Genomic DNA, 26,615 nt, shown 5'->3' with positions numbered 1-26,615 from the left:
TTTTATCCAAGTCAAACACTGACATGGATTTGTTTGCAAAAAATGTTTCTTTATGAGCTACATTTCATTTCTAGCCCGTCTTGCACAATATTTCTGCTTCTTGCTATCCTATGAAAATGCAAGTTTTTTTGGGTTTTTTTATTGTTAATTTTATACTCAAACCAAAATAACCTTGTAGTTGCCCTGTAATTGAACTGAATGTCAGCCCGTAGATCGTAGCCGACTTCTGAACACGTACCTGTGCTTCTCAGAGAAGTTCTTAATGAGCTGCATCATGGTGCTGTCTCCCACCAAGTCCAGAGGACTCTTGCCCTTGTGATTGGCGTAGCTGATGTCAGCACCTTCCTGGGCCAGAAAACAAGCAATCGCCATGGCGACGTTCAGCTCAGTGTTCCCCAGGAGACCCGAGGAATTCAGCTGTGGACACAGAAGGAGGAAGACGAGAGAGAGGATAAGAAGGATGAGGAGGAAGAGGAGGAGGAGGGGAAAGTCTAAGCTAGGGTTATGAGATTGTGTTATTCCAAGAGAAAACTCTAAAAACAAAGTCAAAGATGCAGGAGAGCCGAGCGTAACATAAGTGTAAGAGATTCAATGAGAGTCATCCAGATTTAGAAGCTGCATAAACCCACATCTAATCAGCACAGAACAACTCCCAGGACAACTCATCTGCTGACGGTGGCCAAAACGGCCCCGGGCATCAAGTCTAGCCACCTTCATGGCTGTGTATGGATGCTTTTTTGAGTGTGCGTGTGTGTGTGTGTGTGCGCGCGTGTGTATTGGCTCAAAGCCCATGATGCTGAGAGGAGCTGCAGTGTTAGCGGTCATCTGGAGCGATAAGGATGTTTTTTTTGTAAATCGTGAAATATTTACACACTATGTAATGGGACAAAAGCTTGTGTGAAACGTTTCACATCAGGGGAACAACAGAAGGTTTTCTTTTTTAAGGAAAAATAATAGAGTTTGACAAAGAGTTGTGTTAATGGCTCTGAAAAACAAAAGGGACAAAAATTTTGATGACTTTGCAGTTCTGGTCTGGGCAATTCTCCCGAACATCAAATATGGGGGGGGAACTGACTCGATACTTACAAAGCACACTTTAGACACAGATGAGTCGGCTGTTGACCGCACATCAACACTAATTACCGACCAGGCTACAGGCTAGTCGTAAACCCAAAAATCAATTATTTTCTGATCAGTGAACACACCATAAACACCACTACGTCGTACAAATATCACTCTAGTAGGTGGATGCTGTTACTGAGAGAAGAAGATGAAAAGTTAGCTGTTTTTAGCATCAGGCTGTTGTTCTATTACTACTAGCTATGCTAACCAAGCTAATTGTTAGCATGGTACAGGCAAAATGCCAACTACATAATATCTGTTCCAGTAAAACCCTGTTTCACAGCTAATGCTCACACACTGTACAACTACTTCTGGTTCTAATTTAATTAATCAGTGATCACTTTGCTTATTAGTTTATTTAATTTTTAGCACCAAGTGTCCACTATCAACAGACATTTCTAGCTTATAGTCATTTGCATAAGCTAGAAATAACCCTAGAGAATATATTTTATTACTGTTCTTATAGATTCTCACACTAAGGTTTGCAAAGAGAAATCTGAATCAACTAACACTGGAATTTGTAGATCAAAGCTTCAAAGGAGAAAGAAAATGGGAAATGGAAAATTGTCCACAAAATTGATCAGAGTATTTTTAGTCCTCCATAATGGAAACAACTCAGTAAGTATCACAGACATCCCAACAAAAGCTTCATCTTGGCTTATTTCCATTCTTCACTTTCCCTCTAAATTTATTCCCAATAACGCTGGCTGCGGATCTTGTACAAATACAACCTTAAAAAAAACAACAACAAAAAACAGAGCTTTCCGTGACATCATCTTTACTTCAAGAAAGTGAATCTTTTATGTTCTGTACCCATATTTTTACTTTTATTAAACCCTGAATTTATAACGCATTGGGTTATATTTAGCTCCACTCTAACCTTATTACTGTCTCTTAAGTTAACCTGGGTTCTTGTGACCTGCTTGCACAATGAACTGAGGTCCTCTCTCCTCAGTTAAATCTGTTCCAAGCTCAGCCGCCTAAATCCCCATTTTACCTTCTTTCACCTTTCATCCTGCTGTTTACCTGGAACCCAACTAACAGCTTCATCCTAAACATATCCAAGAAGACACTAAGCATACACTGCAACATTCATTGGTTAAGGTTTGTTGCCTTACTGTTTCCCATTATACGTTTCCCAGAGCTTGTTTTTTTTCTCACTTGGAGGCTATATTTGTCTCCTCAAGGCTACAAGTAATAGATGTCTCTATTTTAGAGGAGATCAGCAACGTCTGGTTAGGTCTTTACTACTTTATTTAGCTTATGTTGACTTATATAGTGGTTGTTTATTTTTACCTCTTCGTTTTGCAACTGTGACTTCAGGTTCTTAACTATGTACTTGGTCATTTTGTTTATTTAAATAGATTCAGGTATTGCACTTTAAAAACAAAATATTACTAAGTACCTTTGGTGTAGTTTCTAGGGCAAATATTTAAGTACATTTAAAATAAGACAAAACTAACTGACATGTCATTTTTAAGGAGCTTGTTTAAAGTCAACAATTCCTTAATATTGACGAAAAAGGACAAGTTATAAGTGAAATAATCTGCCAGTGCAACTACTACTTTGAACTTTGTTATTTCAGGCCTTTGGGTGAGTTTCTGTCCAGCAACGACTTTGTAATTCCAAGAAGAAAGTAACAGCAATCTATCATTTAACAAGCCTACCCTCCATGTTTAGACTCTACATCGGCCCTCACCCTGCAGTAGAGCGACGTGGACGAGCAGCCCTCGCTGCCCTCCTCCGTGCTGCTGCCCCCTGCTGACGGGGTGAGTATGACATTGGCCAGCTGTGGGCGGAGCAGGGCCACGTGCATCGCCGTGTCCCCGTCCTCGTCCTCCATGTTGACGTTGGCGCCCTCGTCCACCAGCAGCTGCACCAGGTCCGTGTGGCCCTGCGTGACGGCCAGCTGCAGCGGTGACTGGTTTCGGTTGTTGCGGATATTGACATCACAGCGCCCCTAACAAAGAAAAACAAAGAAGAATGAAATGTAATTATTTTTTTCATATCAAATGTGGATTTAAACGAATAAATAAAAATTAATACTAAAGAGGCTTCTTATTTCTGGCCCACCTCCTTGAGGAGGACCTCGGCGACGTCTCTGTGGTTGTTAAGAGCAGTCAGATGAAGGGCAGAGAAGCCGTCTTCCTTTTTAACATCCACCAGCTGTCGAGCTCGAGCCAGGATCTTTTCTGTGGCCCTGAAGGCAACACAAACAGACAAGGCACAACTCAGATTATACCCATTTAGAAACCGTTTCTAAGCCGGCAGAGGAAAAACCCAGAAAACCACGTCTATCATGGTTTGTATGTATTAAAAACAACAGCAGAGTATCCAAAAACTGTACTCAAGTAAGAGTAGCAGTACTTCAGCTACTTCAACATAGTTTTACTGAAGTAAAAGTAAAAAGTAGCCATCCAAGAAATTACTGAAGGGTAAAAAAAGTATTTGGTAAAAAGGTTACTCAAGTACTGATTACTGATCAGAACAGCAATGATTTAATATCTAACAATTTCATAAATCAGACAAACAAAAGAATAAAGTTATGTGTAAATTTTGATATTTTAAAGATTAAAATAAAAATAATATAAGTAACATAATTACAAAATCAGGCAAAAAAAAAAAACTTTTTTCCACATTTCTTTCAATACGAAACTAACAAAACCTGCAGGTGTTTATATCTGGTGAAGGTTTGGCTGAAACAAGCTTGTTCATTATTCAGTAAAGCTGGTTAGCGGTAGAGTAGCAGTACTTCATAATGAAACTACTCAAATAAAAGTAAGAAGAACAGCGAAGTAAAAATACCCCTAATAGTTTTTTTTGTTTGTTTTTTTCAAAAGGATACTCGACAAAATGTAACTGAGTAAATGTAACTAATTACTACCAATCTCTAGTAAACACTTTAAAAGACTGTGTATAATTTTCCCTTCACTACGAAAACAAAACACCAGTTTCTGCTTGTCTGCATCATTGAAAATCCCGATAAAATAACCCGACATTTACTGCTGTGAAGAGGAGAAGTTTCAGCTGAATTTTCTTTATGTCATGACCTTTTGTGCATACATTTGATTGAACAGGGAGTTTGTTTTTTTTTGTTTTTTTCCACAAAAGCACCAGTGCATACTTTTCATTATTCGTTTACAAAGCGCATAGTTTTCATAACAAGAAGCCCTCATTATTATAAGTCCAAGTTCATGACGCCTGAACAGAACTGCAGCTGCTTCAAAAGCTGCTAACAAGACAATCTGAGCAGAAGGCATGCTCTTCAACATGACTCCAGACAAAGTCCCAAATATTAACCTTCCAGTTTGCCATCCATCAGGATTAGTCAGGTTACGGCGCATTACGCTGAATATCAGTCTGTGTTTAATTGCAGAGCGTAATGAGGTCTCGGTCAGTGAAATGAGAGCATCGCAACTTTGTTTGCATTTTATGCAGTGCAAATCTGGGCTGCGCCGTTTGAATACTCTCTCCTCTCTGCCTGAGTGGGCTTTATGAAATGTGAAATTGAAGCCGACAGCCTTAGCAAGCGCCCAGGAAGCTGGCAAATCACCACAGAGGCATTAGTGTGACATGAACCAAAACTTCTGGAGGAAGTTGGGTTTAATTTACTGCTTGCCTCTGCAGGATTTTAACTGCGTGGAAACACCGATGGCACACACACGCTTCGTTTCAAAAGCGAAGAATAACGAGGAGAAGGGCGGAGAGCATCAGAGGGGCGCAAAAAACTCCGTCGAAACAGTTTTTACTAACATGATTAATCGATTATAACAATTCCTTATTCATTAGTTGCTCACTGCGACTGCATTAGGAGGTGTGGGCTGAACTCGTTTGGAACGGAGTCAGTCAGATGCGACTTGGACTGCCTGTGTGATTTAAAGGCAACCAAAGAAGACATCGCCAGAGGTCACAGCTACCTGCATTGCAGATCTGTAAGCTGGTGGTCCAAGCGCTGACGGAGCCTCCTATACAGCAGTTTCTCCTTTCCACATCAGTCAAAAGATTAAACTGCTCAGTTTTTTTTTTATTTAATGTTGCCACTCCCGTCTGTACCAACTCATCCTCAGTTCCCTGCTTTAACATTAAGACCTAGTTGACATTTTGAGATGTTTTGCTATGTGATCAAAGCTCACTGAAAACAAAAATAAATTCAAAATGCAAATAAAACCATTCAGACTCATGTTTAAACTAAATTTAAATCGTGTATATAACAGATTTATGTGAAATTATCAATCTTGACTGTCATGCTATGAAAACATTTGACCGTGGATGGAAATAGGAGTGATAAAGAGAGAAAAGTAAAGGTATAAAAGGGAGAAATGTCATGAAGTCAAACCGGAGCGGTATCTGTTGTCCAGCATAAACAGTTATTCCATTATCTAACCCATTTGCGCCTTCAGAAGATATCTGGCAACATGCCTTGTTCCTTCCCTTTCCCAGGCCTCTCTGTGAACTTGGCACATAGCTGTCTTTTTCCATTTCCTCAAACAAAATACATAGACTGCTAAACAATCCATTTTTGTCTTTCTGTCACAAAAAAAACACAGATGTTCACAGCTGCTCTCTGAAATAACTTTAGTTTATCAATTTGGAAACGACCCTCAACTCATCTGCGCAAGACAAAACATCAACAGATTAACAGATTGTTTTGGTTTGGGGTAAGTGTGAATGCCATGTTTTTCCTAGTCCTTTTAGGTCAATGTATTAAAGAGTAGCTATAAAATTTCACTGTACAGATGATGGCAGTTTTTTTTCTACTGGGTTTAAATATGGAACTTGCAAAATTCAACCAATCAATCTACGGACGACTCGATCGAGATGGATCTGGAAAATATGTGATCCATGTCCAAAACTGTTCTAGACTGAGTTAGGAACTCTGTATCCATGACTACCGCTCACCATAAAACACAAATGACTAATTCACACAAAACTTTTAATAGTACTAAAATGAATTATTTATAAAAACTCAGACCAGTGGAGATTTGAGAAAACTCTGCATTTGTGTTTGCGTGTGAACTAACTGAGATTTAGGGTCGCGCTCATTAAAGTCTACCACAAATAATGCGGCAGCACATCCCCGTACTTGCTTTGATGTAATTCTCAGTTAACATCGTGTTATGTTTTTATCAAATTTGTATTCTAATACGCTATTTAAAAAATAAACCTCCTGGCACCATGTTTAATTCCCAACAGGAAGTTGTGGTTGTTTTGAAGCAATCAGATTAGCTGATGTAGATTTTAGCTTTGCCCCACAGTGCCCACTATGGGTCTAGCATGTTTAAAACACCTCCTTATTTTGGTGGGTTCATGTGGATGAAAACTTTTCCGAAACGGATTCTGTGTGCACAATATTAGTTTTTAAATGACACAGAGGAGATATTCTGTTGGCTACCTGTGTACAAGGTCTAAAAGTTATCAAGTCTGATTTTGTTACAAGCCTATGTTTTATGACTCTTTCCAATCTGAGTAGAAACACTGAAGAATAAAAAAAAGAATACAGTTAGCGAACCTAATGAAGACAAATCACTTAAACTGAATGAGCCTTGACCTTTAAATGTAATGTACACACACACACACACACACGTGACAGCGTCAGTGCAGTGAAGGACGTTTGATGATCCATGAATGAACCAGAAAGAGAGTCATTCCTGAACACTGTAAATCATGTCTCTCTTCATTGCGTGAAGCAGCTGGTGTCAGGCTGAATGAAGGCTGAAGACTGAAGCCTAAACTCAAAGACCTGAACACACGACTCGTGCCAGAGCAGACTGAACATTAATTAAAGAACTGCCTGCAGAGGTTCCAGTTCTCCCACATGGTTCTTGCTCACTTGCAAGTTTTATCTTATTATTTTGTGCACATATAACTCTCCTGCACAGAACTGAACGGATATTATATTTTTAAAACAATCAGGAGGGTCCTTATCTTTTTAACTAGGTCAGATTTGACAAGGTGGTATGCATGGAGAATATGACAGGTGTAACGAGAAATGGAGATAGATAAAATAGAAAAAAGAAAAGAAATAATCAGAGACGTCCAAAGAAAGAACAAAGAAACGGACAATTTTCAGCCATTTGGAAAGGCAAACACTATTAAGTCACAGTAACAACACTGATACCAATGTCAAAATAGTTAAGAAGAAAATTTACCTAGAAATAGAAAGGCTGAACTTGTTGCCTAAAAAATGTATTTGCTTTTTTCCGGTCTCTCTCCTTTTACCATTTCTCATAAAACGGCTTGTATTTGGAAATATGAACTACCTACAGGAATCACTGACAGAGACTAATGTCTATGCTTGCTAATGATAGTCAGACTAATTGTGATCCTCAATATTATAAGGTGCCCTGGCTGATGGGAGTTTAAAATATTAAATATTTGTTTTAAATAGTAAAAATCCTTTCTTATAATGCTGGAACTCTCACTCCATGTCATCACCTCTGATTCTTCAAACAGGGACAGTTTGAAAATTATTTTGGGTTATTGCAGGTCTTAAGGAGAAATCAGAAAAGCATAAAAGCAATTTTACTATGCAAAATCTTTACTACAACCTACTAAAAGGAATTTGTCCACAAATCTGACTAGAACATGTTTAAACTAAAGTCAAAACTGAAACTTTAGCAAAAATTTACTTGATGGCAACAAAAGGTTACAAAAGTTTCTAATCCAAATGTTTAGGACATTATCCATTTCCATTGTTTATCAAAACTTTAAAAGTTTCTAACCGACTCCTTCAATGAGAAGACATTCAGACTAAAGTTAAATCCAAGTGATGCTTTTGTATTTCTATTCTTACTTTCTGTTTTTCTGGACCTATTTTTATAGAACCATGGACGACTTTCCATGATATAGTTTTGTTATATTTGGAAAGGAAATTTTATGGTAGGTCAGAACGCTGCCATAAAGTTCAGACACAGGAATCTCCTGTCTCTGCACAATAAAGCACAATTTACAGCAACAGGCAAACATAAGTTCTAAGAAAGTAAGACAGGCCCAAATAAGGATTTAAAGATCCTTAGAGCATTGTAAAAATGTTAAAAGTTATGTAAGGAAGGTTTCATCTTTAACGTCTCCGGGTTGCAAATTTTCAGTAGTTCTGCACATGGACAAGTTTAAAAGTGACAAAAAAGAAAAAGAAAACAACAAAGTTCTTAAGCAACAAAACAAAATCTGTAATGCTTCAACTAATAGGATTAATAGGATGGATTAAAGAGCGCAAAACAAAAATCATACTTTGCTTTAGGAACTCTATCTCAACTTATAAAGTTCTGTAGCTTTGCTAAATGTTAAGTGCTTAAAAACTATACAGTTCTCACACAAGCTTTTCCAGATTATTAAGCATAAAAAAGGCTTCTTTTGCATAAAACTGACCAAAACCAAGTCTCCAAGTCTTAATTAATCCAAGATCTCTAATCTATCCCATAACCTTTGGATTTGTAAGCTTAAACAAAATACAAAGCTTTGCACATGTCATCTAAATCCATCTGCTAAATTTCCTTAATTTCAACGATTAAAAAAATAAGAAATTATGTCCATTTGAAGAGGGAACTTTCCCTACTTTAACCATTTATTTTGTACAATCGGTCCTTGGTTAAGAACCTTGATATATCTTGTATTTCTTGATAGCTCCTTTAAATTTATAAAATCAAACCAGTTCATGTGTCAAACTAGCTCTTCTCCAGATTTCACCTTTTGCCAGTGTAAAGATTTGCTTTACTGCCTGAAGACACCGAAGGAAGTATCCATGCCTTTATGTCAACACTTTCAGATGACTAATTCTCAGTATGTCAACTTAGATCAGTCATTACTTCATTGATTGCAAAAGGTACAATATTCTGCCATTTGAATATTAAACAGGAACTATAAGCAGAGGCTTATCACTCAACTGTTGACCTCACTAAACTGACTTCCTGTGTTTTTAAGAACACACATATGTTATAAGTGCTTAAGTGCTAAATAATGGAATAGTTCACCAATCTATATGAACAACAGACATTAGGGCACATTTAAAAACCCACCATGTTTATTTGGCTTTCAACTGAAGTAGAGATTCACATTTTCTCTTTTTATATTTCATTTCATTTTACAGTTATTTTTTACTTTCTATTTTTGTTTTATTGTTTCTATGAGATTATCTTTGTCATTTTAAGTTTAAGTTTGCCTCTCTTTGTGTCCATTACTTTGGCATATTTTGCATTTTGCACTATACACATGACATAAATATAATATTGCTGACACTGACATATGGTGGACTTTAGGGGCATCATTTACAATTGATTCTCAGTCACCAATCAGTATTATGTACTATTCAGGATTACATCTTAGATATAAATAGTTGTGTTTTTCCAAGTATTTTAATAGCATTTATGAAGAGACTTGGTGGAAATGAGGGTGCTAACTGGACCCAACGTGCTCAGAGGACATTAAACATCAAAATCAGAAACAAGTAGAACAGTTACATCATGTCTGGATGAGACCTTGTCATTGTGAAAACACACTGTGAGTAATCCACCAAGTCTCTTCCTGTCTGGTCAGTGTCATGCCCAGTTTGTGATTGAGATTTACACTCTGTGCCAGACAGACAGAAAACTAAGGAGCCTATAAGTGACCAGTATCAAAGACACTTGGTAGAAATGTCAGACACTGGTAACACGTAGCCAAGCATAAAGAAATATAGGCACGCATTAAGAAAATCATTTTCTCAAGTATAAAGAAAGTGGTTTTCTTCATCTTTCATAATCTGTTGATATCATTCACACGTTTTTATTATGAAAGTAGCATGTTTCACTAGATTTCTCTAAACCTAATAAAAAATCAGCTGCGCTAAAATTACAGGAATTCACTTTACTGCTAATGGCATGTTTACAGAGAACGCTGCGATACACACCTCGCACAAATAAGATAGACTAATTGCACCTTTCAGGGACAAGCTTTTAAGCAACGGGGACAAGAAGGGATGGCATTATCCTGTGTGACTAACCATAGAGAGAAGAACATTCAGATACCTGGTTTATTGTTTTGTATAGCAGTAGTCACACATACTCACACACACACACACACACACACAGATGAAGTGAGGGTTGGTTGCTATGAGAGCAGATATGAAAAACAGAGAAGTTGCGAATTTATCAAAATCGCAACATACATATAAAGATCTTAATGGGTTGTATTAATATGAGCTAATTAAGTATTCTCTTAGATTCTCTACTAGCATGCATCTGATGCTATTAAAAATGATGTGAACCTTTTCATCTTCCGTTTTTACTTGTTTGTCTTAAATGTTTTCGATTAAATAACGATTCTGCTATGTTGGAGAGTTTTCAGCCATTAGAAAAAAAGCTTGCTCAAGGTCGTGCCACAGCATCGTGATACTTAAGTCCAGACGTTTACTGGGCCACTCAACAACCTTGGGTTGATATTTAGATATTCTCCTTCATAATGTTCTTGCACAAAGCAGAATTTATGATTCTGTTAACTACAACAAGCTGTCAAAAAAAAAAAAAAAAAAAAGAAGACGAAGAAGAAAGGCGACAAATACTTTTCACTGCTCTATCCCTGGTATTTACAATATATATTGATGTCAGAAAAGTAGGCAGTAAGCTTGTCCTTCCTGTGAAACGCTCTCTGAGACTGCGATGAGAGCTTGTTTGGATTCCTGGAATGTTTTATCTAATTTGTCCCCCCCGCCCCCCGAAACGGTGAGGTTACTCCATATAGTCTGGGAACAATTTTGAGTACAAGTGTGTGTGCATAGAGAGACAAAAAAATACAGATTGCTGCATTTCTGAGAGATATTGACTCCCAGCCTGCTGACGGTAGCAACAACTGTGTGGGAGACGAGCTCTCTGCAAGCTATCTGTAACAGATAGCGTTGAGAATTGACCTTGGGATCCTCATTTGAACTCACAGGAGAGATTCCCACACACACAGAAAAAAACAAAAAACACATCATTTCCAAACATGAGATGCATGCATTCAAACTAATGAGATGCTGCAAAAGAGCAGGATACAGAACGATGTGGAAAGGCAAAAGAGCAGGATACAGAACGATGTGGAAAGGCAAAAGAGCAGGATACAGAACGATGTGGAAAGTGTAGCAGCATAAAAATTACTCTGCATTTTCCTAATAGAAAAGATAGATGGAAGGGACTCGACATGTAGAAATTACACTATTAGTTTTTTTTATCTGCTTAAACTTATTAGCTTTGATTTCCCCTGATTTTCAGTGCTCAATGATTTCAGAGTTTAATCTTTGGATGTGATTCCTACTTACAGTTTATTTCCTTTGAGGGCAGCGTGGTGAAGCAGGTTGAAGCCTCTGTGGTTCTGCTGGGTGAAGTCAATGTTGGGCACTACGACCAGGATCTCAATGATGCTGCGGAAATCCTTAGCAATAGCATCATGGAGTGGCGTGTCCCCGTATGAATCCTAACAGAGTAAGTTGACAGGCAGCACGGTAAGTAACGACGTTGCATAAGTTAAAAGAAAACCAAACCTGGATGCTTTTCAAGGATAATCAAAAGCAAAAGTTTGTTTTAGACCTCTGAATGCCTTTCATGAAATATTCTTCCAACTCAGTGCAAAAGCAGACAGAGAAATAGACCATATGCACATTTGTCACAGATAAAACACAAACACACTCCAGGCTGACATGTTTTTAGCTGAGTAGCCACACCATTCAAGCAGAATAAACTGAGTTAGTTAGTCAAATCAGGGCCAGGCTGCAGGCATGTTAGACCATCTGAAAAAAATATATTCAAACAAATACATTATCTTAATGAGACAGTAACACCAGGTCAGAAAAACTATAAATAAATATACTTATACACAGAGTTCCAATAATTTTTTTCATTTCTACGGAATTCAAAAGGAAGGAGAGAAAGACAAAAAATGGATGAACGACATAAGACAGATTAATTCATCCATGGTCAGTCGGAAAATACGTAATCTATATCCAAAACTTGTTCAGACAGAGTAGGATCTCTGTATCCATGACGACGATGTCTGATGGTACAACATTTTGAATTTATTCCCAAGATATTTCAACAATCCCGTCACTATTTCAATAAGTCAAAGTTGAAACAACAACCAAAAGTGGTAAAAAAAAAAAAAAATCAATTAGAGTTGGGCATGTCACAATAACATTTTTTGCTGGACAATAAATTGTCCCACTAACGATTGTGATAAATGACAATATTGTTGGTTTGAAACCATTTTCCAAGTAATATAATGATAATGGCATAATAAAGCACTTTGATTTTGTAAAGAACTCAGCACTGCATGTATAGTACAACATATTGTCGTTAATCCTGGAGAGGTAAGCGCTCTGCACCCGCTCACCTGGAGATTGACGTCAGCCGCATGTTCAGTCAGCACTCGCACCACGTCAGTGAAGCCCTTGTTGACAGCGATGTGGAGCGCTGTGCACATGGAGTTGTTCAGTACGTTGACATTCGCTCCTTTGCTCAGCAGCAGCCGCGCAATCTCAGCCTGGTTACTGAGTCAAAACAAACCAGTGCAGGTAAATTATACGTCCTTTTGATTGGCAAGTATTCATTTTTTTAATCAAATACCGAATCAATTGTGAACTAAATTAGTAATCGATTAATTGTGAACTGGAGTATACGGATTCAAAAAAGGTCAGTTGCTGAAAGAACAACATACTCAGGGGAATAATTGAGCCAAAACTGAACAAAAAAATATAAAGATTTTGCATTAAAGATGAACAGAAACCTTTGTCTATAAATATGATTTACCCAGAACTCCACAAATGTCATAGTTTCAGAAACACCTGGTTCAAATTCTGTTTTAAAAAACCAAAAACTAAAATTACGGACCTTTTGCTATCCAATTATTAATTGATTAATCCAAAAAACAGTCAACAGATTTATCCTATGCTGTACTGCTTTTCATGTGTTGATGGCAGAAGCATTTATTTGCTGCTGATGCATCCTTTGCCACAAATGATCAAGTGTGCACTAGAGGAACATATATTGTTGCATTTTAGGCAATAAAATGTTTGTCTTGTTTAAAAATAATTCTGCCAACTTCTTTTCTTATTATTTGATTAATCGATTAATCATCAGAACAGTCGACGGAATAATCGATGACTAGCATGATTGTCGTTTGCAGCCCTAATCTACACGTTTAATCAAACGAATGCAGGACTGGAACATGAATGCGCCCTCACCCGAAGGCAGTGTAGTGTAAAGCTGTGTCTCCATCTTCGTCTTTGACCTCGACGGAGCTGTTGGCCTGCAGCAGGGTCTTCACCACCTCTGTGTGGCCTTGGTGAGCGGCGACCTGCAGAGCCGTCTTGCCTTGGTTCTTGATATCCACCTGGCAGGAGCACAGACACAGTTGGAGATTCATCCGAAGCAGAGACGCAGCGCGCACCAACAGAGCTGATCAAACACTGGCAGGAAATAATCTGCGTATGGACAACCGTACTCGTCATACACGTGAAGGGAGATAATCCCACCAGGCAGTGCCGTCATGGCAGAACGGAACCGAGGGGGAACAACAAACACAGCAGCAAAAGTGTTAATCCTTCCACTTTAATAACAACAAACTTCAACGTGCTTTACATGCGTTTGAAGCAATTAATTTATTCAACAATCGGATGAATAAATTATTGAAAAAAAGTTGTCAACTAAATTAGTATACAGACTCAAATAAAAGTGAAGAAAACAACAGATTCAGAACAGTAATTAAGCCGAAGCTGTACAAAAAGATATAAATATTTTGCTTTAAGATAAAAATGTCTATAAATGTGTTTTAGTCAAAGCTCCTCCAGTAGTAAAGTTTTAGCTTCCCCTGGTTCAGATTTATAAAGGAATACTACACTATTGCATTTTAGGAAAATGTTTAAAACATTTTGATCATTTATTCATTTCCAATTTTTTTATGCATTTCTAAAACTGTATTAAAAAAGGCTAATAGGGTTAAATAAAAAATCTGTAGAATGTGTGTTTTTTTTTTATCTAATTAATCAATTAATCATCAGAATAACTGATAAATTAATAAATAAAATAATCATTAATTGCAACTCTAGAAGTAGCACACAAACAAAAATGCATAATTTATAAGTGTGTAATAAACTTGTGATTAATGTGGCTGTAATGTGAAAAAACGTTAAAAACTACCATGGGGTGTCGATACTTTTCGAGGCACCGTACATAGACACGCTTTCCAAAGTAATCTAAGTTATAAAAAGTAGAATAATCTTTTCTTTAACAAGAAATGTTATTTGTAAAAACAATAAAATAAATTTTAAAAAAGGCATACAGATTTTAAAAAACAATATAAAGAGACATCTGTCAGGATGCAGCATGTTTAACATGTTTCTCCTCAAACAAGAATTCAGATCGTTACATTTTTTGTAGCCTCAGTTTATAAGTACTGCACATGGGTTATGTGGAAAAGATCTGTTTTTTCCCAAATCACTGGGAAACAACACGCTCTGTCAAACTGAAGGTCGCAGAGCTCCATTTACGAGGTTCATTTAATCCTTAGAAAGAGTTTTTCCTGCACATAAAACACAGCAGTGATGTAATCATTTCTTTGTGAAGCAAGTGTAAAGGTACAAAAAAGGTAAAAATAAAATAAAATAAAATAAAAAACAGCATCATCACAAACAAAGTGTTTGTTTGTTTGTTTGTTTGTGTTTGTATTTCATTAGAAAGGTGGTCATTTACACCAGAAGATATGGTTTTAAAACTGGTGTCTTCAAATCCAGTCATCAAGGGAAAATGTCCTGTGATTTTTAGATGGCTCTCTGAGAAAGAGACACATCTCAACGCCGCAGGACTCCGGCCCTGGAGGCCCTGGAGGCCCTGGAGGCTTGGAGTAGAAGATCCATAAAGTAAAACGTTTTTTGAAAAGTAGTGGATAGCGTTTTCCTAAATTTCTATGAATGTTTCCAAGCAAAGCTTTGGGGAACTCGGTTAAACATGCTGGTAATCCTGATCAATCTGTGTTTTCTGACATCATTTCCGCTGTTCATTTTCTTTTTATCACAAAAAACATATGAAAGACTTTGAATTATACTTCCCTTTCTTGCTTTTTTAGATATTTGGATTAAGATTTTACAATTACTAAAAATAGATACACAAATGTCAAATATGGGGAAAAGTTTACAAGTGAAATTGTTGACACAATGACAGAAATTGAATTAACCAAATAAAAAACTAGCAAAAATATGAGACTTTTGATCTAGAAGGCAGTGTTGCGGTCACAATGAGAGTAGATGCAGAGTTCTCTTGTGGAGACAGGACCATCCAGAAGGTCAATCATTGCTAATGCACTCCACAATATTTCAACAAAGTATTGAAGCATAAGTATAAACAGCTAATAATGGTTGTATGTATGATTTATTTCAGTTGTTTTTAGATTGTTTGATTAATTTACAACAAAAAACCCCAACAGATCATTTCTACTTGGTCATTATTGTGTGCAGATATTTTCTGCATTTCTTTTTTCTTTAGAAAACACACGTAACAAAAAGAGGAAAATGTGAAAAATAATCAGAATGCAAAAAAAAAAGAAGAATCAACGCGCAGTTTTGTCTCTTGAATCAATGAGTCACACCCCAAACTGCAGCAAAGCGAAGGCATGTCACACTAACCTTGTCGGGATACTTCTGCACCAACTCCCGTACTTTGTTGGCGCTCCCGTGGGCTGCCTCGATGACGAGCCGGCCGGGGTTGTCCTGCTCCGTCGACTGAGACAGCAGCTTCTCCAGCACGGAGATGACAGTACCTGAAAAGATATGAAGAGGAGCAGGGAGAGGTTGTGGGAAGGGAAGACACAAGAAAGAGGGAAAATGTTAGTTTCTTTAATCCAAATGTTAACCGCAAAGGATGTTCGGAGAAGGGAGGCAAAATCTGAATGCTGCAACGGTTAATGAATGTGTCAGAACTGAGAAAAACCAAAGGAATGAGTCAAAATGTCCCTTCCATGCAGAGTGAATCTGACCACACACACACACACACATTGGCATGTTAGCACCTTTCCATCCAGTGAGGCGAACATAAACACAGAATATGCCATTATTAAGAGGCTGCTGAAAACTTCAGACATGATGACAAATGTTTGCTGAGCTGCCAAAGCGTCTTGCTGTCAGCACACTGGACCATAACATGCTACAGGGAAGAGCGCTTAAACAAACAGACACCTTGTTCGCACATTAATGGAAAAAAAAAAAAAAAAAGGAAAAAGAGAAGGCCCTTATTGGCAGCCTGTGTGAGGAAGCATGCAAAAGCAGAGATGGAGCTAGGAGGAAGGCTGGAGAGGAAAGAGACTGAAAGAGCGTAGCGTTTGAGTCGGGCCCCCTCGATTCCCGCAGAGGCCTTACTTCCAGATTCGTTGGGGTTCTCGGCCGTCATGAGGTTGGCATCAACCTCTGCAGGCTGGGCCGTAAGGCACGCCGGGTTGAACGTCCACGTCTGACCTCCAAACGCCACCCGCAGGTCACCGTCAGCGTAAACTTTCAGCACCTTTCCCACCTGACCAAGCACCTACAGACAAAAGGCGCCAAGTTAACAAACATCCTGCAGAATGTAGTCTGGTTACTATTCGTGTTGTAATTTAGAGATGTTCCATTTCTAATTTGGATACAGGATCAGAAAGGTTTTACAAAGCAGAGTAAGAGCAATGTGAGAAGCTATTTAAAAGGAGTTGCATTTTTATAACATGTCAAGACATATCAGTGGTTTAAGGCATAGTGAGAGAAACAGACTTTCAGTAGATAACAGTAAGGTTGAAGGTCTTACAGCAAAGTAAATCTGTTTTATCCATCTCTCTGAGAACATACTAGATTTTGAAATGTTGACAGCCTTTTTGAAATCAGAAAGTATTTTTATTGTCCAGAGAAAACACACATATTAAGGTGGTTTGGTGATGCGCAAACCTCATTTACCTCTAACATAAGAAGCTAACAGCTTAATATGTTAATGTATTTTAAAATAGAAAAGTCCTGCTTTATAGTCTACCTGATGCTAACTTAAATAAGCACAACAGAAAGGCTAGATATAAATATATAAAACTTTTTATAGTTACTGTTCTTAAAAAATAATGAAAAACAATATCTATTGAAGTTGGTTCTAGTAGGTCAAAGAAATATGATCGGTGCATTTTAGTTGTGGGAGTGAGGTAAGTCAGACATGGGGTGATAATCAAGTTAAAGTTAGAAAAAGGCAAGCAACACTTTCACAAATAAAAGTCGTGATCACATATAGCCCAAAGGAAACTTTTTTTTTTTACATCAGAATATGGACTTTTCACCAAATAATTTAATTCAATTAAGCATCTTTCTCTTTTTTAAAGGGAGACTGCATTAATAGGAACTCAAAGTCTCAAGACGATCTGTGTAAACTTTAGTTCTTTGTTTTACTAGACCAGAAATCAAAGCATATAAAACTAGAGTTAGATAGAAAGTAAAACTTAGCATACAGGAGTCATGCTGTCTGTCCACTCCCCGTGGCCAGCCTGAAGTCTCTTCACATTTTCCAGCTCATCCAGAACTTTAACCAGTTCGCCGACTCCAAATGTGTTCACCTGTGGGAATGGGAAAAACACATGAATAAATCTGTGGAGCTAAATTTAAATCATACTGAAGATGTGATCAGGTTTTCTGTGATTCTGTACTTTGGTGAGAGCTCCCGGGTGGAAAGTCCAGCGGATGTTGTTGCTGTACTGGACCCGGACGTCTCCTCTGTCAGTTATTCTATGAACCGTCCCGATCCGACAAATGTACTGCAAACATAAATAGGTTGTGTCACTCCAGGTCCCCCCACAGCTGCTCTGACCTCAACGTTGCCGTTGGCAGCTGTGACTGGAAACGTGAATGCTCCGTTTGCCTTCACTTTATTAGAGCATCCACCTGAACCACTTATATAACATAAAGTCTCTGCGAGCCAAGCGGGCACACACGCTGGACTTGTGACAGGATTTTCACTGCATATGTGCACAGGACAAACCAACTGGAAACCAAAAAGAAGTGCATTTTGCACTTTACATTCCACGGAAACCAAGGTGCCTGTTCTCATGAGGTGGACGGGATGCTTCTCGTACCTCTGCCATTTTGGGATTCCACCCTCCGTGTCCTTCCTGCATCTGTCGCAAGATGTCCACCTCCAGTAGACATTTGACTTTGTCTCCCTGCTGAAAAGAGTGGCCATCAGCACTCTCCTGGCGCTGGAGCTCTGCATGCTCACCTGGATGGGGAGGAATCGGCAAAAAGACACCATCAATACTCGGGTACAGATTCAGAAGGACAATCATTTAAATATTGGACATAATGTTTCTACGCTGTCGGGTCTTGAATCGAAGTCAAAAGTTTGTTTGGGCAGACAGTTTTGCCTTGTAAAGCCAATTCTGAAAATGTAAAAGTTTCCAACCTAATGACACTAACTAAAACAAACTAAAACATTTTGTTGTGGAAATTTACTGCAAATATCCTCAAAAGAAGCCGCTTAAGTTTGCATTTGTTGTTCCATCTATATTTAAAAACATTACTTGGTCCTTATTTCATTTTTGCCAAAGTCCAAAGAGCAACGGGTTACAGACTCCTGCACTAGCCCGAAGTGGTGAAGCAGAAGGAAAGAAATACATGGTTTTATTTTATTTTTTTCATAGAAATAAAAGACACATGCACCTATACGTAGATACATTAGAAGTGGCTTCTAATTAGTGACTTGTGATTAATGTCATCCAAGGATAAACGCAGCTGCTGTTTGAAGACTGATGAGTTTCTACAGATTAAAACCAAACGTATCAGCAGGCGGGACCAGGGTTGTGGAGAAGCTTAAAACAGAGAATAGTCAATTACTAAAATAAATGTTCATTGCAAAGCTGGTCCAAACCTGGATCCAGAATTTGCTGACAAGACCTGAACATCGGTAAATAAAGATACAAGTAAATTTTCAAATTATTATTTGTAAATTGAAAATCATCTATTATTTTCCTACTGCTACTTTGTGTTGGTCCAGTACATAAAATCCCAAAAGAAGGACAAAGTGTAGAAAGTTGAATATTTTTGTAATAGAAACAATACATCTTACTGACCAAGTTTAGGTAGGTGATCTTTGTAGTAGAAGCCTCCTTGGCCATCCGACACGTACTTCAGGTCCACTTTGCCTTTGTGGCCCATTCGGTAAACGTTGGTGGTGCCATTGGACCAAGTGACACTGGCCACGCTGCGGCCGGACTCCGTGTCCCAGCCACGAATGTCCACCACTTTCCCAACCTTGCCTTCCCCGCCTAAACACACAAATGCAAACACACAAACAAAAAAAAAAACATGCACAAAAGAGATGTGCAAAAAGCGGAGCTGCATAAGTTTGTGGGAAGAAGAGCTCAATGAAATTTAATTATGTTTAAGAATAAGCGAATAATAGTTATGAAGAAAAAAAACACAGGATGGAACAGAAACAAGCAACACGTGATGTTTCCATGGATTAAACACTTGACAAAACACACTTGCCCATTATCTCTTTAAATTATTCTTTCTACACATACATTTCAGAGGCATTTTGTCAGAACATGTATTTTATGATGTCTTTAAACCATTTAAGTCACTTGGTTACTTTACTTCTAATTAACTCCAGCTAAATTAGTGAACTACATAATGACTTGTTTGGAAAAAGGGGAATCTGAGGATGCTCAGAAAGGCCCACATGCACTGGCTGAACACACCATTTAAGCCTATGAGTGAGTTAACCAAACCCCAGGGCAGAAACCAAAAGGACATTTTGACTCATTCAGATTCAGACAAGCAAAAAAATACATTAATAAATTATGACCACTCTGTCTTTCTTTGAAGGGAACATCACCAAGCAAACATTTTCATTTCAGTCTCTAATCATGAGAGCAAAGCTGTGCTTATCTGAAAGAGGAAGCATTACAGACAGAAACATCACAAAGTCACATTGTGCAAGAACATGGAAGTGCGGGTGTTCACAGATGACAACTAATGCACAACTAACTGAACCACAGAGTTCAAGTAATGGGACATTTCCCCCTCTCCCTCCCAAATAGGAAAAAAAAAAACACGTTATAAAACAAGGATTTGATAAAGACACTGACACAAACAGGCTGCCGCATCTGTGGGACAGACTCAGATGACTCACTGGCAGTGTAAGTGCACACAGACACACACAGATGCAACATTTTTCGGGTTATTGAGGCATGCGGTTAGAATGGCATTCACATGGTGAGGCATTTTGAACACATACAGTCCCATGTTTAAAGCAACAGCACAAAACAAAGAGGAATTTCAAAATGAATACAACCAGGTCGGTAACAAGAACAACTCCGACCCTCCTCACCCCTCCTCCTTCAAACACACAGACACACTCCACTCACCGTCTTGATTCCCCCAGTCCCAGTCTGGTCCACGGACGACTTTAACGCCCTGGAAGATTCCTTTGAGAATGATGCGTGGGAGGTTCTGCCTCGGCGTCAGGTTCACTCTGTGACGGAGAGAAGGAAGATGTGCGTCAGCTCACACCTGAGCAGACACTTTGAACTAGCGGTTTTTCTACCAGGTATGATCTTAGTGCACACTAAGTATACCAAGTAAGACCACAGCAGTGGACATTTCAGAACAGCTGACTGACAGGACTTAGCTTCTTGTGTTACATCATAAAAAAAAAGAAGAAGAAAACTCTCCATTGATAATGTATCGGTTTTTTGAAGGAGGCGGTTACATTATGTAGCCATTTTTTACACAGGAGTTGAAATTCTGCAAAAGTCTATAAATGTACTAAATTACAAAACTTTACTCTTCACTTATTACTTCCCTATTGTGTTGAATAGTGGGGTTCCAGACAAAACAACAATAATCGATAGTTCACAACAACGACATATGTATAAATGCATGCCTGAAACAAGGTACCACCAAGGTTTTATAATGCTGATAAAAACTCCAACAGTCAGACATTACACAGTCACACACACACACACACACACACACACACACACACACACACACACACACACACACACACACACACACACACACACACACACACACACACACACACACACACACACACACACACACACACACAGAAACAATACTGCACTTTAACTTTATTCCACCTTCATCATTAGATTGTCAAGTGACAGTACCACAAAAACATTGGTGCTATGATGCATAAGCACATCCATTTGGTAATGCTGGCAGAACGTCAGACATATTAAAGCCAAGGATTTAATCTACTGGTCCTTCATGATAGAGTGCTAGTTCTGCTTTAAGAAACAAACAAATGAGAACAAAAAAATCTTTCCACGTCTTTTGCAACTATTAAAAATTAAGTCAAATATGAGCTCAAATGTCATGAATTATAAAAGCATCATCCAGAGACCAAAGTAGTTAGATATTCTTTTAATTAAAAAAAAATGCAATTTGGGCCTATTACTTAAATTAATCAAAACTAAGAGCTCAAATCATGTTGAATCTACAAACTGCTCAATAAAGAGCTTGTACTTGGATGCACTTCTGTGAGCTTAAATAAACGCAGATAAAGGTTAGAGAGAAAAGCTTTAATTCAAAACTGAAGACAATTATGTAATTTCTTCTTGTTCTTTTGGATTCTAAACTCCTACGTCTGCCCTGGAGCACATTTTCTCTACTTAATGTCTAATCGTCTCTGAAAAAATAAAAATAAAAAAGATTGGTCAAAACTAGAACTGACCTCAGAAAACAAAACATTGGCAATCTATAGAGAAAACTAAGGCATACCTTATTGTGAAGATTTGGTCAGACCTGGTTGCAAAGGAGCTGCCTATTCCCATACTTCAACAGGATCCAGCACCAGCTTCCATTGCAACCACACAGCTTTCTGACGAACGCAAAGTCGTTTAAAATCAGGCGGAATTTAAAAAGAAAAAAGAAAGAAAGAACAAATGTCTTATGAGTACTCCTTCTTAAGGTCACAGACGTTTTCTTGGCATATCAGGTCCCTTTCATGGCAAGTTTTTTTTTTGCCAGACACGCTTGCAGGATCCTCTGAGCCACGGCGGTAAATAGCTGCCCATTTGGCTCGTAAAGCCAACTAACAGTAAATCTCAGCATGTGGCTGAGGTCGGGCAGGTCTGTGCAGAGGTTTTAGCCTAATCCTAGACAGCAGAGCGATCAGAAAGCACCTTAGGGCAAGTCATAAACATCCACATGCTGCCAAGTAAATGCCGACGTAAACATACTAATGTGCCATCTATTAAATGAAATAAGGTTATTTTTAGAGCTTTACGGGTGGGAAAAATGATGAGATTGCACTAAAACTGATTGACAGACCGATTCAAATGATCAAAACAAACAAGAGTAGCACTGCTTACGACAGCAAAGCTTCATTATTGCTATGAAACTTTAGCAAAAAGCGGATGTGCAGTGACAGATGTTCTAGTTTTATGACAGGGAAAAGTGACCTCAGCGCTTGACATTTGTTTTTAATTGCAGCCTCTCTTCCCACGGATCAACTTTTGTAATCCTGCTGAACCAAATGTCAACCCCGATCACAGAAAGGATCAAGAGCAAAGACCTGCACCTACTGACACACAGGCAGGTTCCGCTACCACTCGTCAATACTTACAACAAACACGCCAGAACAAAGTGCAAAGTGAGCCCTGTGTATTAAGCTACTTGTTTGATTAAACCCGGCAGCCTGAGAATGAAAGGGACGTCTCAGGAGTTTTGAAGTGAGGTTTTGTATGAAAGGTATAAGCAGTTAGTATCTTACCTGCGGTAGATTTTGGTGGCGTCATTTAGTAGAAATGAAGCCATTTAGTAGAAATGGTAGGTTCAACCTGAGCTGAACCTAACAGCTCATCAGAAAAGGGCCAAGAGTCTAAAGTAAAAATCAATACAAAACATTTCACTTACCAACCAACATGACCCTGCTGGTTTTTATACCACTTCCTTTTCATATAAGATTTCATATAAGGCTACTGGTGTTGCACCAGCTCCTACATCTGTTTCATGTCTAGATAATTGTTGGTTTGTATGTAAATAAAGCAAATAAGCAACTGGATTTATACTAAACAAAGAGGCTATATTATTTACTGTATAATGTTAGCTGCTTATAAACTTTACACAGAACCTCACTTTAGAAATTATGAACTATCCCTTTAATATCAGTGCCTTCTGAGCTATGCTAGTCAATAAAAAATATGTCCAGATTAAAACAAATGTGTTTAGTTCATTTCTTTTAACACATTCAAGAACAATTTAACAGCAAACCAGTGTTGAGAGTATAAAAATAAGGAGCTGTATGAAAAATTAAAAGAATTTTGCAAAGAAAACCAATTCTTCCCTGCAGCCGAAATGAGGCAAAATATTTATTAAAAGCTCGACTTAAAGACTACAAAATCAATGTAAAAAATAAATAAATAAAAAAATCGCACCCTTGTTATGGGTTTGACGTGAGCACAGACTGGAAAACAAACAATGATCCTGTGGCAGCAGTGTAGTACTTTATGTGCAGAGTAAAGGATTAGACAGCGACTTGATCCGATTGGTTCCCTGGAACTGCATGTGTGTTGTTTGTGTAAGAAAGAGCCGATTAACCAGCTACACGCCATCCCAGCTATTTGTAAACATATGGTCCAGACGTATGCCTCCAGATGCATTATCCAGCAGTCAGAGATGTTCCACAGTCCGACTCCGCGTGAGCATTGAGCTTCATGAAATGGATCACTGACAGATCCATTTCCCTGAACGCCAAATGCAAAATAAGAAACAATATTTATGTATACATATAAATAAAAGATGCTTTTCCAGCATCAAATCTCCTTCTACCTAAACCTGTTCACGAGTCGCCTCTCGATACTACCTGGAAATCTTCTAGGAAACTGAAATTCTTAATCCGAACATCTTAGAATGGTAGCATGATAATCCATTTAAATCTGATGTAATTATAAAGAGACACTTGTCAACGGTACATCCGGCTCAAGTCGCACACCATGTTTACGAAAGCGAAACTCCTCATACCGTCGGGAGGCTGGGGTTTCACCTGCCCCGTTCATTAACCGCAACTCCAACAATTTGCCTTCAAGGCGTCACGCATGTTTCCGTAATAAACAGTCTGTCTTAACACCCCTTTCATAAATCTTTCCTGGCTCTAAGATAAGTCACACATATTAGAAAACTAAGCTAAATTTGGCAGTCTGGGCACACAGCAGTGTGTCTCATGATTGCCAGAGTATAAATCAGTCTTTTGAAATGCTGTCAATGAAATTTGGGTCAATGTGGTCTAAAAATAAAGAGCCATTGTGTGTTAAAATGAGGAATACATATCGCTCGCCGTTTGTCTGACAAGTACAGCAAATAACTTGTGATGTGAAATCTGTTTCAGTGTTGGTCAGAATAGAAAATATCATTTTTGGAGAAATTTGCAAAGTCTGCAACTGGAAACAAAGTTTAATTTATAAAAAACAGATAAATAAATATTCCTCTTTGGTTATATTAGACTCAAAAACTACAAAGAAATGATTCGACGCAATCAGCCAATCTCAACAATAGTATCATAAGTACATTCTAATGAGATGTTGGAGAAAGTGCTGAAAAAGAAAACGACTGCAAAGATAAATTTAGCTGTTTACAAATATTTCTGGCTGCAAAAAAAAGAAAAATGAAAAAGAAATAAATACGGATGCAGGTTGACAACAGAGCAATAAACCAATTAATTTAGGATTAGCTCATTCTACCCCCTGTGTAACTCACTGAAGAGTAAAATAATTTAAGGGTATAATAGTTGCAAAAAAGCATGCTTCTGTAAAAACTAAGGTTAAATTAAAAGCCATGTATTAGGGATGTAGTGGTGTGAAAAGGTCGTGGCATTTCTAGAATGCTTCAATTAAGAATAAACAAAAATGTATGAATATCTTATTAATTCAACAGTAAAACAAGAAGATTAAAACTGGTGAATTGTTGGGAAAAGCCCTCAAACATGTCAGCCGCTATAAAAACTCGTTAGCATTTGAGGCTAGTTGGATGTTACAGGCAGCTGGGTTTGGACTTTACTCTATTTTTATCCATACTGGTGAGGATTGCATTTAGCTTGTGTATTATTTCAAATGAGTAATTACACAAAGCGTTTGGTTGGTCAACCTTTCTTTGACCGTTAGATCTGTTAACAAAACAGGGCTTCCCCCTAGATGCCTTTTTAACAGCATTGTCATTCAGAATAAACAAATGTTTAAACTCTAGATCTGTGGTCTGTGTTAAATGTTAGCATTTATCGTGGCCCCTGAAGGTCTGGTGGGAGCTTAAGCAGCTTCTTTGTTCATTTATGACTTGGGCCGGCTCTGACTGTGATCAGCATTACGTAGTGGTTTTAGATTCGCTGGAATCTAAAAAAAAACACTTCGAGCATTTCACCGGTAGAGCATTACCTTATTTGGAATTTAACAGATGTGCAAAAATTTGATATTTATTTTAATACTATTTTTTTTGTTTGTTCGTGGATTTTAAGACTACAATTGTGAGTTAAAGCATTGTCAACAATGTCTTCCAGTGATATAATTACCCAGTAATATTTTACATTTCCCGTTTTTTAAATTGGAGAAACGAGATTGAGTTAATTATTTCTGTTTCGAGTCTTTGTGTTAGTAGCGTTACGTAGAGACACACTGTGATATTTTTGCTCTGGGTAAACATACTGTGAGAACCTCATAGTAGTCCAAGCTTGCTTTGTGCAAAACCAAAATGAAGTTTCAAAAATCAAACATACTGATGTAAGAAATGTAAACGACTATCTACAAAGTTTTACTCAGTGACATCCATAACACTGAATTCACTTCACACCTAACTGACTGAGTCACTGTCTTTTATTCATTTACCACATTAACATACAGTCCCAGTTTCTGGCTGTATAAAAGTCGCCTCTCAGAGAAAAGCAAAGTGACAGAAACCCTAAGTGCTGTCAGTGATGTCAACCCATGCAAAGGTGATCCTGACAAATATCTCAAAACAGATCCTGTCAAATGTGATTTCACTTAAACCACCAGACTAAATGGACTCTAGCATTTGTGAGGCCATTACAGTTCAGAAACAGGTGTCCTGTGTTAATGGACATTTTTGGGGTTTTTTTCTTCTGGAAATAATTTCTACTATAGAAAAAAAAAAAGCCCTGAAAAACTTCTGTAGGTTTAGACAATTACTTTAAAAATAGGATTTAATATTTTATTGGCAGCATTATTAAAACATCTATCAAAGGTTGATCTCGTCTAAATCTCCTAACTTGGATGCTGAAACATTCAGAGAGTTTCTTTCCTTGCAAGTAGGGGGTCAAGCCCAGCTCCTGAAAAACAACCCCACACCATAATCCCTTTGAAATATTTAAGAGCGAGAAAATTTCACAGTTCCTCGCTGGAATTCACTGAGGTCCTGAGAGCGACCCATTCTCTCAAATGTTGGTAAAAACAGTCTGCATGCCTAGGTGCTTAATTTTATACATCTATATACACCTATAATTTTATACACCATGGCCACAGGA

At 38.0% G+C, this 26,615-nt stretch overlaps 1 protein-coding gene across 6 annotated transcripts in view; it reads right to left on the bottom strand.

Moving 5' to 3' along the window:
* mib2 (MIB E3 ubiquitin protein ligase 2) overlaps window positions 1–26,615 on the bottom strand; it is a 64,683-nt gene that overhangs the window by 17,995 nt on the left and 20,073 nt on the right. For 5 of the 6 annotated variants that reach the window (XR_534020.3, XM_017305901.2, XM_008413043.3 and 2 more), the window contains exons 4-16: window positions 20,485–20,591; window positions 19,186–19,380; window positions 18,193–18,335; window positions 17,767–17,874; window positions 17,572–17,676; window positions 16,475–16,637; window positions 15,746–15,879; window positions 13,310–13,458; window positions 12,460–12,616; window positions 11,393–11,547; window positions 3,196–3,322; window positions 2,822–3,082; window positions 239–417 (exon numbers count right to left, since the gene is read on the bottom strand). Coding sequence is in view for 5 of the 6 variants with exons in the window: in XM_017305901.2 (XP_017161390.2) it covers window positions 239–417; window positions 2,822–3,082; window positions 3,196–3,322; window positions 11,393–11,547; window positions 12,460–12,616; window positions 13,310–13,458; window positions 15,746–15,879; window positions 16,475–16,637; window positions 17,572–17,676; window positions 17,767–17,874; window positions 18,193–18,335; window positions 19,186–19,380; window positions 20,485–20,591 (1,983 nt within the window). In the remaining variant the exon portion in view is untranslated. Of the gene's footprint in view, window positions 1–238; window positions 418–2,821; window positions 3,083–3,195; window positions 3,323–11,392; window positions 11,548–12,459; window positions 12,617–13,309; window positions 13,459–15,745; window positions 15,880–16,474; window positions 16,638–17,571; window positions 17,677–17,766; window positions 17,875–18,192; window positions 18,336–19,185; window positions 19,381–20,484; window positions 20,592–21,865; window positions 23,033–26,615 lie in introns of those variants that run through there. The other variant, XM_008413044.3, reaches the window with a different exon arrangement.

The sequence above is a fragment of the Poecilia reticulata genome, chromosome 7, assembly GCF_904066995.2.
Source record: "Poecilia reticulata chromosome 7, P_reticulata-male-v2, whole genome shotgun sequence".
NCBI classification, from domain to species: Eukaryota; Metazoa; Chordata; class Actinopteri; order Cyprinodontiformes; family Poeciliidae; genus Poecilia; species Poecilia reticulata.
Note: the sequence above shows the minus strand (reverse complement) of the source record. Positions and strands in the feature narration are given on the sequence as shown.